Source organism: Amphibalanus amphitrite, unplaced genomic scaffold (assembly GCF_019059575.1).
Source record: "Amphibalanus amphitrite isolate SeventyFive unplaced genomic scaffold, NRLGWU_Aamphi_draft 000443F_arrow, whole genome shotgun sequence".
NCBI lineage: Eukaryota > Metazoa > Arthropoda > Thecostraca > Balanomorpha > Balanidae > Amphibalanus > Amphibalanus amphitrite.
In genome coordinates this window covers 175562-190636 of record NW_024881937.1, presented here as the reverse complement: position 1 = coordinate 190636, position 15075 = coordinate 175562, and the positions used below count along the sequence as shown (strand labels likewise).

The window sequence follows — 15075 nt, the reverse complement described above, 5'->3', positions numbered from 1 at the left end:
TTTGTCTTGTTTGAAGAAACGTCACGTGAATATTGTTGTGCGCTTTTTGCGCTCGCCTTCTCATAAATGACTGTATGTGGTCGAAAAGATCGGTGTATGTTATTGGCCGGAAAGGTGCACAAATACCGAGAACCGCGCACTGCCAATGGAAATAGCTTCGCAACTGAACGCTCACTCGATGTCAGCGTCTTCCATTTGAAATTGTGTTACTGTTTCATATTTTATTGGGAAAACCAAGAAAGTACTTATGTACAAACCATTTGCCAGCACATCAAAATAATCTAAACTGAAGCTGCTAGCGATGCAGCAGGAAACAAGAGAGAGATGATTAAAGTCGATTCCTTCTGTCGATCTGGTTTCTAAACTTCAATCGCCCTCTTCAGCGGAGAACCGGTCGGCAAACATGTAAACACAATCTTGGTCTGGCCCCGGGGAGTCCCTTCAGGACGATTGCAAAACAGTTTTAACAATGAGTTCGGCGGATAAAACAAGGCTCTGATGTGCCCGAATGCGCCCAGAAAAGCGCACGATTCGTGATCTCATTCGTGTGCAAGGGTCTCTCGTAACTCCCTTGTTGAACACAAACTGTGCACGCCACCCTGTCCTCTATGCTGTACAGTCTGTCTTTAAAGTACCGCGCAAAGTGACGGTGGATCCATCATGTCTGGCCGAGGAAGGGCCTACTAAATTTGAGTCATCGAAGCAATTCACATCCTCGTCCATTCCCTAGGTCAATTGGTTTAGTGACTTTCAAATTATAGCAGGCCCTACCTCAGTCAGGCTTGATGGATCCACCGTCACTTTGCGCGGTACTTTTAAGACAGACTGTAAACGGGCCTTTCCTCCCTGCTAGAGTGTGTAGCATGGTAGCACGGGCTGTAAGTTCACACGGCCCGTGTCCTCCGTACTGTACAGTCTACACGGCCCGTGTCGTGCCTTCTATACACGATCCGGTCCCGTTACGACCGACACAATTCAATGTCAGAGTGGCTGGTGGGGCCGGTCGATGAGTGCAAGGTCGCTCTGTCGCGCCGGTCGGTGAACCATCGAACAATGCTGCTGGGCGGTACCTCGGCGCCGTCCGACCCGGCCCAGGGCGGGGCGGAGGAAAGAAGGGCTCGACGCTGAATGGGGTGTGATTGATGTAGGTGTAAATGCTAAGAGGTAGTGGCATTGCTACGCATTTGTGCGATTTTGAATGCGTCGATGGGTTTGAAGAAAATTGTGCCAATGGTTTGTGCGTTGCAAGCCAGAACATTTTTATATAATCGAGAGTTAAAGATGAATTCAGACACAATCGGAAAATATGTTTATGCCGGTGGTTGTTGCCGGATAGATATTACAGAAGAGACCGATACAGGGTATTTAATAATCAGACGCACGCTATTGTTTGGTTTGCCATGCGACCTTTGGTGACCTCGTGAATGGTAAATGCTAGGCTATGTCGCACTTTAGGAGGACTTCCGTGTTTCTGTTTTAAACTGCAGTCACAACATCGACTTTCAACCATAACCTTGTTTTGGTGAAGCGATAGAAAAGTAGGACACTTCGGAACAAGGCTCAAGTATGCATTCAGTATCGCATGACTATGTTTCAACCCGCCTGACGTGTTTCGTGTGGCTGCAGCATTTCCCCGAAGTTTCAACTTCTGAGTAATTGCTTTCTGTTTTGTGTCGTCCCGGTAATGTTTGTTTTGTACACGTTAATACCTATGTGTAGCTGCACAGTTGTACAATATACATACATGTCGTTTGTTGGTGCATTCGTCCCTACCTTGTTGGCCCAAGTGTGTATAATAACCAGCATGTCAAGCCAAACGCTTCAGCCAGCGTTATGCGTGCCCACTCCGCCCACACCCTTGAGCCGAGCCCGTCCGTGTTTGTGTCTGTTCGACGCCTGCTGATGCTGCTCGCGCTAGCGCCGTCCGCCGCCTGTGATTGGTCGCATGGCCTGCTAACGTTGCTGTCTGCGCAGCTGATTCGCCAGCGGTTCAGCGGTGAAGTCCAGCCGGCTCCGACACCGAACGAATCCAGAAATAACGTACGTTGGGGACGGGGGTCGTAAATGATAGTGGAGGGGTAATTACATGCTTGAACATAATGTAAATGATGGCTCAAATTAACATGTACGAAAGCTGTAAGTGTAAATTTGTAGGTAAGGTGACACTGACCTCGCATATAAAGATTCAAGCACTTACGTGACTTTCTTATATCGTTCGCGATGTCATGCATGCATTATAGTCGCGAGTTGCCACTTCTGCTGTTGCTAATTGGTGCCTAACGCCAGTTGGAGTTGTGAACTGTGTCATTTGAAATGTCTGTTTTATTTCATGCTTACCGTTTTATATGCACTTCACTTCATGTCAATGGCGAGTCATCGATTTAGTTTTAATATTTTATATTGTGAGCGAACGGGGTAGTTAGCTATGTCTACTAAACTACCAAAACTAGCATTTACCTCTGCTCGGTAACGTTTCGAAGTCTTCCATGCCTACTGAAGTCATATTCATGAGCGTAAATTTTAAAGCTTTCTTTTTTCTTGCCTTCTGCGTTTGAATAGCGCCCCTACTGATTACTCCCACCCTTATGAAGCTGACCTCTCTAAGATTGACCTTATTCCTATCTTCCTTTCGTCACCTCTTGTTCGTAAATGCTGCTCCCTGTCGCTCTGTGGAGACTTTCCCGCATGACCCTGACCCTCTCCCCCTCTGAAACAGACGCTCTCTGATACTGACCCCCCCTCTGATACTGACCTCCCCCCTCTGATACTGACCTCCCCCCCCCCCGACCCTCAGCTGGTGGCGCGGGGCCGGCTGGCGCGCGGCTCGCAGCAGCGGACCTCCTCTCGCAGCTACCCGCCCTCGGCCACCGTCGAGGGCCAAAGTGCGGAGGAGACGGCCTTTGACGAGCGCGACGGACCTACTGCGGGCCACGGCGGCGGGTTCAAGGCGCAGAGCCGCTGGGCGGCCGCCGCTGCCGCTGTCACTGTCGCTGGAGGAAGGAGACAGGCGGCGCCCGAGCTGGCTGCTGATGAGGTGAGTCACGATGGGGAAGGCGGGGGAGACTGGGCCAGTGGGCCAGTATGACACTAACCTGCACATACTTCTGTTCTGTATGCCATTATCTACTGATATTTGGTAGCTGTAAAGGTAAAACTACTCTTATAAAGACAACTCAGGTTTTTTACAGAATACACATTTCTAACGAATCATAGGCCTCGGTATGTATACAGGGATGATTAACCTTCGCCCCAGTGGGGGGGGGGGCATATGTTACCACCCTGTCGCGTTTTTTTTTTTGCGTGTGAATAAAAAAACGGGCGCGCCGCTTGGGGTAGCTTTTGGTACATCAATTTTGGACAATATGTGAAATTTTTGACCCCAGGTCATGTCAGGTCAGGTCACCAGGTCAAGTTAACTGACCAAGCCTAAAAAAGTTTGCAATCATGTCCAGCCTGCAGTGTTTGTCAGAAAGGTTTTAAACTTGGTGGATTGCATGATGTTATGGGCGCCTACAATTTTTATATCTTGGATTTTTTTTTATATCCGTGACCTAAGGTAAGGTCAGTTGCGTGAACTTTCCATTACAAGTCAATGGAGAAAAAATGAAAATGCCTCTAGATCCGTGTGTACGCATAGGAACAGTCCAACTATTTCAGAATCACAATGATTTGGACCACCCGTGATGACCAAGGTGTCATTTTTGCTGATAGCCTCTAGAAAGGTCATCCGAGGTCATTTGAGGCTACAAACAGATTTTTGCCACTAACTCTCGATTGGAAAGAGATAGAACGCTGGGGATGGTCTCATTGTGTTTGTCTTGCCGAGACGCATCGACTGATATGCAACATGACCTTTTCCGGTCAGGTCATGACCTTGACCTGAGGTCATATTTTCAAGTTGACCTTTCAAGGTCAAATTATAGTTCATTCGACGCGTCTCGGCGAGAGGAGCACGATTCTGGCAATAGAAATGTCGTGGCTTTTTGTTGTCGAAAGTTATTGTCGAAAAACACTTTTCGTAAAAACAGCTGTTTTTTGGAGTTTTTGCCCTCTGGAGGCTAAACCGTTGACCTGAGGTCAATTTTGATAATGACCTTTTCAAAAGAAGAGTTCAAGAGCTATCGATTGCTTTTACATGCGTTTTTCTAGCTACCATAGTTCCTGAGATAACGGCATGTTTTCTGAAAAATATTATGACCATTGGCAAATTTTGACCTTTGATGACCTCTGGTGACCCCAATATTGCTCTAAGATGAAAAACGACTGAAATACTTTCAAACGTACGCATTGAGAGCTATCGACTGCTTTTACCGCGTCTTTCTAGCCCTCTTAGTTTTTGAGTTAGAGGTGGGTGGTAACATATGCCCCCCCCCCCCCCCCCCCACTAGGGCGAAGTTGGCTGAGACTGCCGCTGGGGCGCGGGTGAACGAATCAAATCTTCGGCTTCTTTACAACTGCGTGAATAAAATGTCAGGACTTAACCTGGCAGGATGAACAGCCATCACATCTGCACATCTGCGTTTAAGAATGTGTATAGGAATGTATGTACTAATTGGTTCGTCTAGGAACTGTATCCTAGGTTTGTATCTGGGAGCCTGATGCATCGATATGAATTTTGGAGCGCATGCTTAGCTTTAATTACAGAATCGAGGCGGATGTCCGCTCTTCCTTCAATTGCCATTGTTAGAAATCCTTGATATTATCGCTATGTCTACTCAAGAATAGCACCATTGATCGAAGGAAAGATTCATTCAGAAACTCCGGAGTGTTCGTGTCTTCCGCTTAGAGGAGTGGCAAATTATTCATGGGGCCATCGAGAAAAGGTGATCATTGCGAGGATTTCCAGCGATGAGAGAGTTAGATTAGCACGGTATATGTCCGTGGCTATGCGATCTAGGCTCGTTCGGTCTCCGCTTCCCCTGTGACTGCGTCAGTGCCATTCAGGAGAAGCAATAACGCTACTGCGCAGTTGACATCGAACGCTCTGACCTCTCACCTTTGACCTGTGTGAGATGGATACGAATAACAGCGGAACTGCTGGAAGGGATGTCCCCGCTTCCGTTCATGATTTGCAGGGAGCTGACTGCATCCACATGTGTTCAGCAGTCAGGGCTGCCTCACGTACTTGGTCTTCTATAGCAACATTTATAATTTATGTTAGCTGGTCTTGAGAAGTCAGCGGCGCCATGACTGGACTTTTTAATAAATAATTTTATTTCTCTTTAGATTTATTTCAACGGTGCAATCGATGAATGAGGAATAGGTTTGTTGGCTCACTACACCTTTTTAGCCGCGATTTAAAACAGTTGAACTCCATTTAAAAAAAAGCTGATCTGTGATTTAAAACTGTTGAACTTGGGTTTAAAACACATGACTTCCGTTTTAAAAGAATTGAATACGATTTTAAAACAACTGACGACGATTTTAAAACAGTTGAATTTATTTTTAAAAGAACTGAACTGCATTTTAAAAAGCATGATAGGGCCGGTAACACTCCAGCTACACTAATAATGATAATAGCTAATAATATAACTAATAATAAACTATAAATAACACAATGCATTTTGTTGTCATGCAACCTTATCTAATACCTTGCCTTTTCTGTTGAAAGTGTAACTAATTTTTGTTTGCCGATGTGTTCTGATTATTGCTTTTTGCAACGTTTTTAAAGATAAAAAATCCCACTGCATTTATTGCAAGGCTATTCAGATAACATTGTCCGAGTGGTTTCACTGCTTAACAGTCGTTAGCTAACATAGAAATTATTCGAAACTATGTACACATGTAACTTTGCATAGAAAATCGTCATGCTTTTGTGACGCATCTATCTTTACATATCTTCGGGCATTCTACATGCAGCCGGTACACAGCATAGCTTATGCACCCAGCATAGCTTATGCAGCCGCCTGAGCTATTTCTTCTCTTACAGCAGTGACAGTTTTTTCATCATCGGTGACTAATCAAGTCACCGATACTGGGTGATGACATTGTCTAAAGTAGATACTTTCCTTGAAGTAAATGCGAATATAATATGCCTTTTATAAAGTGAATGCAATACCTACTATGTAGAATCTATGTATATGTACAGTCGCTCGAACGTTGAGCCCAGTGACAAGTGACCTAAGTGACCTATACATGGCCTGGTGCCCTGGGGAGTGGCAGTCTTGCATATATACCGAACAGAAAAAGTGGAAAAATGGAAAGTCACGAGAACAACATTTTACATTTTGTATTTACTCGAACTCTTCCGGTTTGAAGAAGCAGTGCTTCATTCAATTCTAGCAGACGACGCAAAACGGGGGAGCATATAGCTATTATCATTATTAGTGTAGCTGGAGTGTTACCGACCCTATCATGCTTTTTAAAATGCAGTTCAGTTCTTTTAAAAATAAATTCAACTGTTTTAAAATCGTCGTCAGTTGTTTTAAAATCGTATTCAATTCTTTTAAAACGGAAGTCATGTGTTTTAAAACCCCGTTCAACAGTTTTAAATCACAGATCAGCTTTTTTAAAATGGAGTTCAACTGTTTTAACCCTATTCCTGGCGGGCTCCGCCGGGACAAGAAACTGGCGGGGGGGGGGGGGCCGATTCGGCCCCCCCCTCAGATCTCAAAAACTACACATCGCAGCGACAAACGGTAAACGGCATCGGATACGCACGGTCAAGATCTACAATTTTTACTGAGGTCATTTTCAGGTCAGGTCAAAGATGACGTCACAGGGGTCGAAAAAGTCAAAATGGCGGCGCTAGGTATGGAGAGAGTTTTTCTCGAATAACTTTCGAATTAGTCAAGATAGGAACAAACTAAGGGCATCATCGCGATCCTCTCGTCAATCCGCATCGAATGATATATATGTTGACCTCGAAAGGTCAAGGTCAAAGGTTGACCTCAGGTCACGTGACCTCGAGGTCATCATGTATATCATTCGATGCGTCTTGACGAGCTGAACACAATGAGACCATCCACGCGTCTGTATCTTGTTCCTGTACGGAGTTATTGGCCAAAAACCTTTGGTGACCTTTGATGACGTCACATGACCTCACAGCTGCCCAACAGCAAAACAGACCTCAAGGTAGTGAAGGTTGATCGTATATGAAGTCATGTATGGTATATGGGGCCATTCCAACCCGTTTTAGTGGTAAAAACAGGGAGTTGATTTTTCCCCCATTGACTTATAATGGGGAGGTCGCGAAACTGACCTGACCTTAGGTCACCGATATCAAAATTCCGAGATATACAAATTGCACATACTGGTACCCTAACTAAAGCCTGAAGAGAAGAAATTGATCGGCCAAAAACTCTAGCTCTGGCGTGATTGCAAACTTTTCTGAGGTAGGGTCACCAAACCGCCTCTGGTGACCTGACATGAGGTCAAATCAACTCAAAATTTTCAGACATGTTGCGTAGAAGCCTTTTAGGAAAAGTCAGAAAATTTGAGCTTCCTAGCTCAACGCGTTTGGGAGAAATAACCAAAAAACCTCAGGGGGGGGGGCTCCTGAGGCCCCCCCGCCAGGAATAGGGTTAAATCGCGGCTAAAAAGGTGTAGTTGTGCTTTAATGCTCCATATTGCTGTTGGAATATTGTTACTCCACTTCAAACGAAGTTACGTTGTTGGATAGGAGCCGGTGCTACCCGACTAATCTATGCATCGTGCTTGGAGACAGAAGTAATAGTTTATTTGAATAGTTATTTAGTTCCAAAAGGGCATTCTGCAATCTGCTCCGGCGTTTTGTCGCTGAACTTTCCATTAATTGAGTCTATATGTGATTGATCTTTTTCAGATCAACATCACGCTCATAAATTCGTGCTTGAGTATCTGTTTGACATCTTTGATGAAGACAAAATAGAATGATAGCACGTCTAAATCACAGAGTAAAGTCGTTTTAAATTGTTGGACTGAACGTTCGGTGGTGGCTTGTCCTACACAATGATTCGCTGCTCACACGCCAGCGGCCAGGCTGCGACCTGTTACTATTTTTGGGAGACGCATTTATATTCATATAGTCGGACAATCAGAGGCCAGACTCTGATCAGCCAGACACAGAAAAACTTATTCTGATCTAATCAGCAGATACTGATCTGTTGTAGCAAGCGAGATGTCCAGTGAGTGAAGTCAATTCTCACGGCCTTTCCTTTCTTTGAATCCTGATTCAAATCCTGATTTGAATCCTGATTAAAATGCCATCCTATTCACATTTCACAATATTACTTAGCAAACATAACTAGATATATTTTTTCGTATTATGTCATATGCGTCTTCTTTTTCTTGCGGCCTTCTTATTTGATTTTGTTTTACTTAGCCTCACCCTCTGCCCGTGAGTTTGTTTTCTGAGGCGGGACGGCCTTGTCACCACTGTGCGCTGTTGTTATGTTATGTTATGGCCTCTGGCGATTTCGGGCTGGATTTCGTCGACAGTGCGTGCTTGTGACGCTGTTCGGGGGACGGAAACGACCGATATGGGCCCGTTCTGGATCGGCAACGGCAGCAATGGTCCCGAACAGGCGTGTGGTGGTGCGTGGGCGCGCGGAGGGAGGGAAGAGAGAGAGAGAGAGAGAGAGAGAGAGAGAGAGAGAGAGAGAGAGAGAGAGAGAGAGAGAGAGAGAGAGAGAGAGAGAGAGAGAGAGAGAGAGAGGGAGAGAGAGAGAGAGAGAGAGAGAGAGAGAGAGAGAGAGAGAGAGAGAGAGAGAGAGAGAGAGAGAGAGACGTGATGCTTTCCCAGTCAGCGTGGTGGCCCGTGGGGGGATTCTGATATTTTGTGAGTGGCGTAAACTATTTTTGCAAGGCCTCGCACAATGCAAGAACTGCAGTTGATTAGGAAGTTCTTGCGAAAATGACATCAACCTGAACAAACGACACTGATTCGGTATTAGAAATACCTCGGAAATGTAGTTATGTTGATTTCCAAGGCAATGGGTACACACTACACACTACACAAGAACTATCTATCATGTCTTTAGTCTATCTGTCTTTTAGCCAAGGTTTCAGCTGAGCGTCGTCCGCCGCGGTATTCATGGCATACCGTTTCGTCCGTGGCTCTTTGGATTATCGTTGAACGCAGCTGTTCGCCCAAATAGTCGGCGCAGCTGCCTTGGCTAGGCGTGTTTAACGCCTAATTAAGTTTTATCGCTAATTATGCATGCACAATGTGAGGCGTTGCCTGGTAATAACCACGTAATAACAATGATCAATGGCAATATTGTTGTGAAATAGCACGCTAACCATTTTACGTTAAAGCCGACCTACTTTAATTATTTTATGGCAATCGAGATATTCATCTTGATGATAGATTTGTTAATTGAACAATGAATATGACAACCCTGCCAGTATTGTCGATTATATAGGTCACAATTCAGTTGTTTCTTTTGTCATGCTAAACTCACTCATGGCCAGATAGCACCATAGTTCTTGTACATGTGTAAGCACCTAAAGCCGTTTAGGCTCCATATAGGATCAATATTTAATCATGTATGTATCTCAGCTGTGACATTGATAGGTATTTGCGTGATCATTAGTCGAGCGCCTGTCTTCAGTAAAGCCGGAATGCCGCCTGACTGTTGCTATGACATTATGGTGGTCATTTCTGTCGATCCTTGACCTTCGACCAGGTGCCTTCCTGAGGTCAATCCAAATAGAACCGCGCTGTCTGGTGCTAGCGGCGTTTGTCCTACTTTGCGTTAACCCTCGCACGACCAGGCCATTTCTCATAACACGAACGACCAGGGGGGGGGGGTTGTTACGACCCCCCCCCCTGGCGTTTCGAAACGGAAGGTCGTAGAGCTTAGCGGAAAAAACCAACGGATTGCTCTCAACGAGATCTCGCGATTGGTGGTATATTTTTTGGTCCTAGGTCAACATTTGACCTACTTATGACCGGTCAAAGGTCAAATTTTCCGAAAAAATCAAACTTTTTCAACTTTCCGCGGCGATTGCGGCAAAACGGTGGGAGATATCGACTTGAAACCTTCACTATCGTGTTCCTTGATCAATTCTCTATCGTTTGGTATGTATTTCGTTTCCCTAGCTCTAAAAATGGCGCGTTGGGAGCGCCGGAAGTCGGCAAGGTCACAGTCGGCGGCAGAAATTCGAAAAATCAAAATTTAAATTTTTGAAATCTGATTGTATTTTTGGATTTGGGAGGTCCATTTGCTCCCTATAGAAGCTAATATTGCTGCATATTCCCATTGAGGTGACAAGAATTAGCAAAATAGTGGTTCGGGCGCTTTTCAAAAATAGTACCGGACGCTGTTCCTCTTGTGACGTCATAGCTCCGTGACCTGACCTGACCCGGTCAATTTTCTTGCACCACACGATAGCCAATGCTTGCCCCAACATGCATGGGAAGTTTCATCATGATCCATCAAACAATGTGGGTATCACCGGCAGAAAACCTAGGGATTCGGCGCACACGTTTGGTAACTGTCGGCCGGAGGCTGTACCTCTTATGACGTCATAACTCCGTGACCTGACATGACCCGATCAATTTTTTTCGGCAAAAGATGCGCAAAGGTTGCCCCAGAGGGTATTGAAAATTTCAGCCCGCTACGACAAGCCGTTTAGCGTGCACTTCGAAAAAAACTCGGGGGGGGGGTTGATACAACCCCCCCCCCTAGGCGTTCTAGGGTTAAGGCTTTGGACGAAGAATCGCCTTGGGCTATAGATAGTCGTTTATAGGGAATTTGAGGAAATATATCGACTTCAGAAATATGCTGCGAATCTATCTAGTTGCCCATTGTTATTTTCCCCTTCCTAGCTGCCAACTTCAACATATAACTCTAGCCAGAATATATCTGGCGCCTTTTTGACATAATTAGCCAGAAATCCTCTCTGTGTTTATTTTGTCTTTTTCACACTAGCATGTCTTCTTGTTTTCTGGTGGTTGTGGGTGGTATTATGGTTTCGCTTTGTTCATCAGCGTCAATGCTGTTCTTTTTTGTGTCTTTGCCATCGATCGGAGCGGACGTGCTTTTTCGTTTTTCAGTCGGGCTCTTCATTCATGTCCTTTTTTCGAGGCTTTCTGAACACTCTGCGTCACGCGGCATGACGTCAGCAGTTCTCTGCGCATGCGCGAACGACCGATCGGTCATTGGAGGGCATTGCCGCGTCTCTCTGTGTAAAAAGGCCTTGTCAGATCCTGTGTGGTGTAATGATGGACGCGAATTGCGGTTTCGCCTGACAGCACGCTAAATGAGAGGTCTATTTTCGGCCTGAGTGCGTACCCAGCTATTCAATAGGTGGATTAGATGGACAGGTTTAAATCACAGTGTCCATTTCTGTCCATATCCATTTTTGTTACCTCATAGCCTTACATTGACGTCATAGCCTTACCAGTCTCATAGCCTTACCAGTGAGCACGATATTCCTATAGAGAGTTGAGCAGTTGTCCGCCACTCTGTAGAGAATTGATGTTATAAATAGTGCTTATTAAAAAATATACCTACATTTATTACGATAAATACTGTTGCAGCCTTTTCTATCCAGGAAGCTTAAAAAATGCAAAATTTTATGAAAAGTCGAAGGAAAAGTTTGACGCTATCGGGCATCTTATGCGATTGGCCAGCAGCATTTTCTGTTTCATTTTGCCTTCCTTTTTGGAAGCTAATTTTCCACCCCACTGACCGCAGTACCGGCGTCCTTAACGCCCCCATAATCTCTCTGTACGGCAACAGCTGAGGCCCGAGGCCAATGGCGGACATACAGCCGATTACGTCACTGGGATATTTGTGTGACGTCACTGGAGGAGCCGGCCGGCCGCAGCGGTGTGGGAGGGAGTGGGTGTCGTTCTCGGACTGACGAGATTACAGCGTCTCGCAGCTGTCTGGGCAGTGCCCTGCAGACGACAGATTACTTGGATTGTTTATTTGTCTCGTCTGAGAGCTGAATGAGGCTTTTATAAGAGTGATTGTTGCTTATGGTGCTCAACAACTGTCTTTAATTGCTAGATAGAGGAAATCAATTGGATGAGCTTAATCAAAAGTTTCTCAAATGTTCATTTCATTTTGTGTGTATGCTCATAAGAACAGTAAAACTATAGTGCAGTTTTAGAGGCGTGAAATTTCATCGTGATAGTGTTGGTGAATATCACCTACGACCACTTGTTAAATTTATAATGACTTGCCAATTTTTCACGAGTTACCACCTAATGTTGAACTCATTTTAGTCATGTGCTAATGATGAATTCATACATGCTTGCAGTTGCCAAATATTGGATGCGTCCTGCGCAAGGCGTAATTGTATGGACACCGGCAAACATCATTTATTGCGAGTTCTGCTATATTCAGTATCCACATAGCCGCTTTTTTAGGGTCATTTTCAGCGTATTTATTGTATTGTATAGATCTGGTATGGCACAAGTGGTCTGGGGACGTACTGGTGTCATGCAATATCGGATATTCACACTAGTTTTTTACGACTGCTAGTGATTGTTCTTTTTCCCATCAGAAAATACCCTAATGATCACAAGGTAATGGAGCTACGAACATTAACCTATTAATCAGGTGCTAGGGAATGCGCTGTGGTGTCTATGATTGTGGCAATACAGTAATTAAATAATATCAAAATTAGTGTATAACTTAATTTTTGGCTGGTCTCGATCGAATAAAGCAGTTCATTCAATGACGAATTAAAAAAGTGACACCGAACAATTTTTTAGCTTGTCTAATGGCGGTATCCATATTGGTTCAGTTTAGTAAGCTGTTTATTTTTGAAGTACCTTAGTACTTACATAAGGTATTTTAGAGATATTTGATGATTTTGCTGTTTTTTCCTCTCCAATTCAAGGACATACCTAAGGCGACACGCCGATGCTGTGATGCGATTTCAATGAGATGCGTTTGGGGCATTCCACGTCAAATCGAACAAAAATCGGCTGTTTTGCACCTTACCATCAGCGATTTCATTATAAATTTGTGAGCGAGTTCCTGTGTCGCCCCGTACATTACATTGATGTTTTTTGCACATTCTGACCACAGGTCTTCTATATATAGGGCATCTAATTTTTACAAAATGCTGCATCTTTATATTTTTGAACGACCATAACTTTGGTTGTACTTGTTTGATTTGAATGAAATAAACCTTACTGTTCAGGTAATTTCTTAAGCATTTGTTTAGAATTGCACCTACTTAAATATATGACCTTGAGATTTGCTTAACTCTGTTCTTAAGCACAAAAATTGAAATAGCAAAAAACACGTCACCTTCGATTTGGCTAATTTTCATATATTTTATTGCCTACCATATTTTTAACAACCTGTGAAAAAATTAGAGTGGGCCATTCATAAGTTTTGAAGAAAATGGCACATATGCAAACGTATGTTAGCACGCGCAGTGGAGGGGAAGAGTGAATTTCGCCCCACCCCTCCTGTTTTTCGCCAATATCTCATAGTACTAATGCGAAATTAATTATAGCTACCTGTCCAAAATTGAATTGCACATCTCATCGTGCAAGCAAGAAGAAAATCGGTTCACAACTAGTCTAGTAATAGCGGTGTAAAGTGAACATCATGTCGCCGCGGCGACTCGGCAGCCGGCGCCGACCGCTAGCCGCCGCCTGAATTGTAGACTGTGCCGGGACCGAACGGAACGGTTCCGTCTTTACATCGCGCTCCTTACCGCTGATTACGTTCGATTCGCGTCAAATTTTGTGAGAAGACTAAGAAATGTACAGGCAATCTTATGGTGTAAGAATTTTGAAAATCGGTTGGTGAACAATTGAAATATGAACGTGTAAACACAAAATTGTGATTGCTGCGTTTCCCGCGTCGGCCGATCCCGCCTCAGCCGGCGACATGTTACTCTTAGCAGGTCTCTAACTGCCATATTTATTATTGGATTAACTAGAAATTCCCCATACATACTCAAAAATGTATATTGTTTCGTATAGTGAAGATAAAAAGACGTGAAGATATCGTTGCGTGATAATGTTTTCGTTGAATTTTTGGCTTCATGATGCATTTCCACACGGCTCAAAATTCACCGCAAAATACCGTTTGCCTGAGACACTTTTACTATGGAACTTGAATGCTTGACTACGATGACTAGTATTTCCATTCTCGCAGAGTTTGGGATATCACTAATCAGCAATCATTCATTTCAGAAAGTGTACACAAGCAAGCATGTCTTGACTCTGTCTTTCAAGGTCACGCGCGGTTGCGTGATGTTGATGCATGAAAACGGCGTTTGCCGCGAGAGTTATGAATGGCCCACTCCAATTTTTTCACAGATGGTTAGGAACATTGTGACGGACATAATATGTAAAAATTACCCGAATCGAAGGTGACGTGTTTTTTGCTATTTAAATTTTTCTGTTTTAATTCAAGGTCAAATGCATTTCAAGGTCACTTCAATTTAATTTTATAATTAAAAATTAAAGCCTAATCAATTGCCTACAAGACCCTGTTATTATCATTTTGATACCAGAAAAGGAACCAGAGTTATAGACATTTAAAAAATTGATGTGTGCCATTTTTGGCTATATTCGATGACCTATATCTCAGCGATACTTTATCAAATTTCGAAAAAAAATTATACGTAACTCAGTTTTGAACCATGCCTAGTCTGCCTACAAATTTTCAGAAAAATCGAAGAGGATGACGGATTTCGGTGTTTGATTTGACGTGGAATGCCCCGTTTGCCATACGTCTGCCCTTGCGTCTGCCCGCCCCGCGGTCGGCGCTCACTGCGCTGGTGTACTGTGCCGCTGCACATTCCGGCGCGGCGGCACAGTCTACCCACTCAGGCTGACTCGGCGCTCGGCGGTATCAGAGCCACCACACAGAGCCACGGCGCTTTGGGAGATTGGCGGGTTACTGTTTTTTCGCCTCTTTCTGTGGGCCATTGGACATTGACAAAATTTTTATCAAATGGTTGATGTTTCACATTTAACTTTAATCGAATTCGAAGGCTGTTAAATGTATATATTCTTATGCATAAGTGAACTTGAGCACGTGCATTGAACAAATACCGACAACTATTTGCGGCCTTTTGAGCCAGACGAGAAGTATCGTGCTTTTTAAGGCTTTTAGATGAAACTTTTTAAAGGTTCTCAATATTGAAAGGCATATTATCATGCATGAA

At 44.1% G+C, this 15075-nt stretch overlaps 1 protein-coding gene across 4 annotated transcripts in view; it reads left to right on the top strand.

Moving 5' to 3' along the window:
• The window catches only part of LOC122391536 (inactive rhomboid protein 2-like), a 117040-nt gene that overhangs the window by 64570 nt on the left and 37395 nt on the right, over nucleotides 1-15075 (top strand). For 2 of the 4 annotated variants that reach the window (XM_043385570.1, XM_043385569.1), the window contains exons 7-8: nucleotides 1975-2040; nucleotides 2795-3034. In XM_043385570.1, the coding sequence (XP_043241505.1) occupies nucleotides 1975-2040; nucleotides 2795-3034 (306 nt within the window). The remainder of the gene's footprint in view (nucleotides 1-1974; nucleotides 2041-2794; nucleotides 3035-15075) is intronic. The other 2 variants (XM_043385572.1, XM_043385571.1) reach the window with 1 other exon arrangement.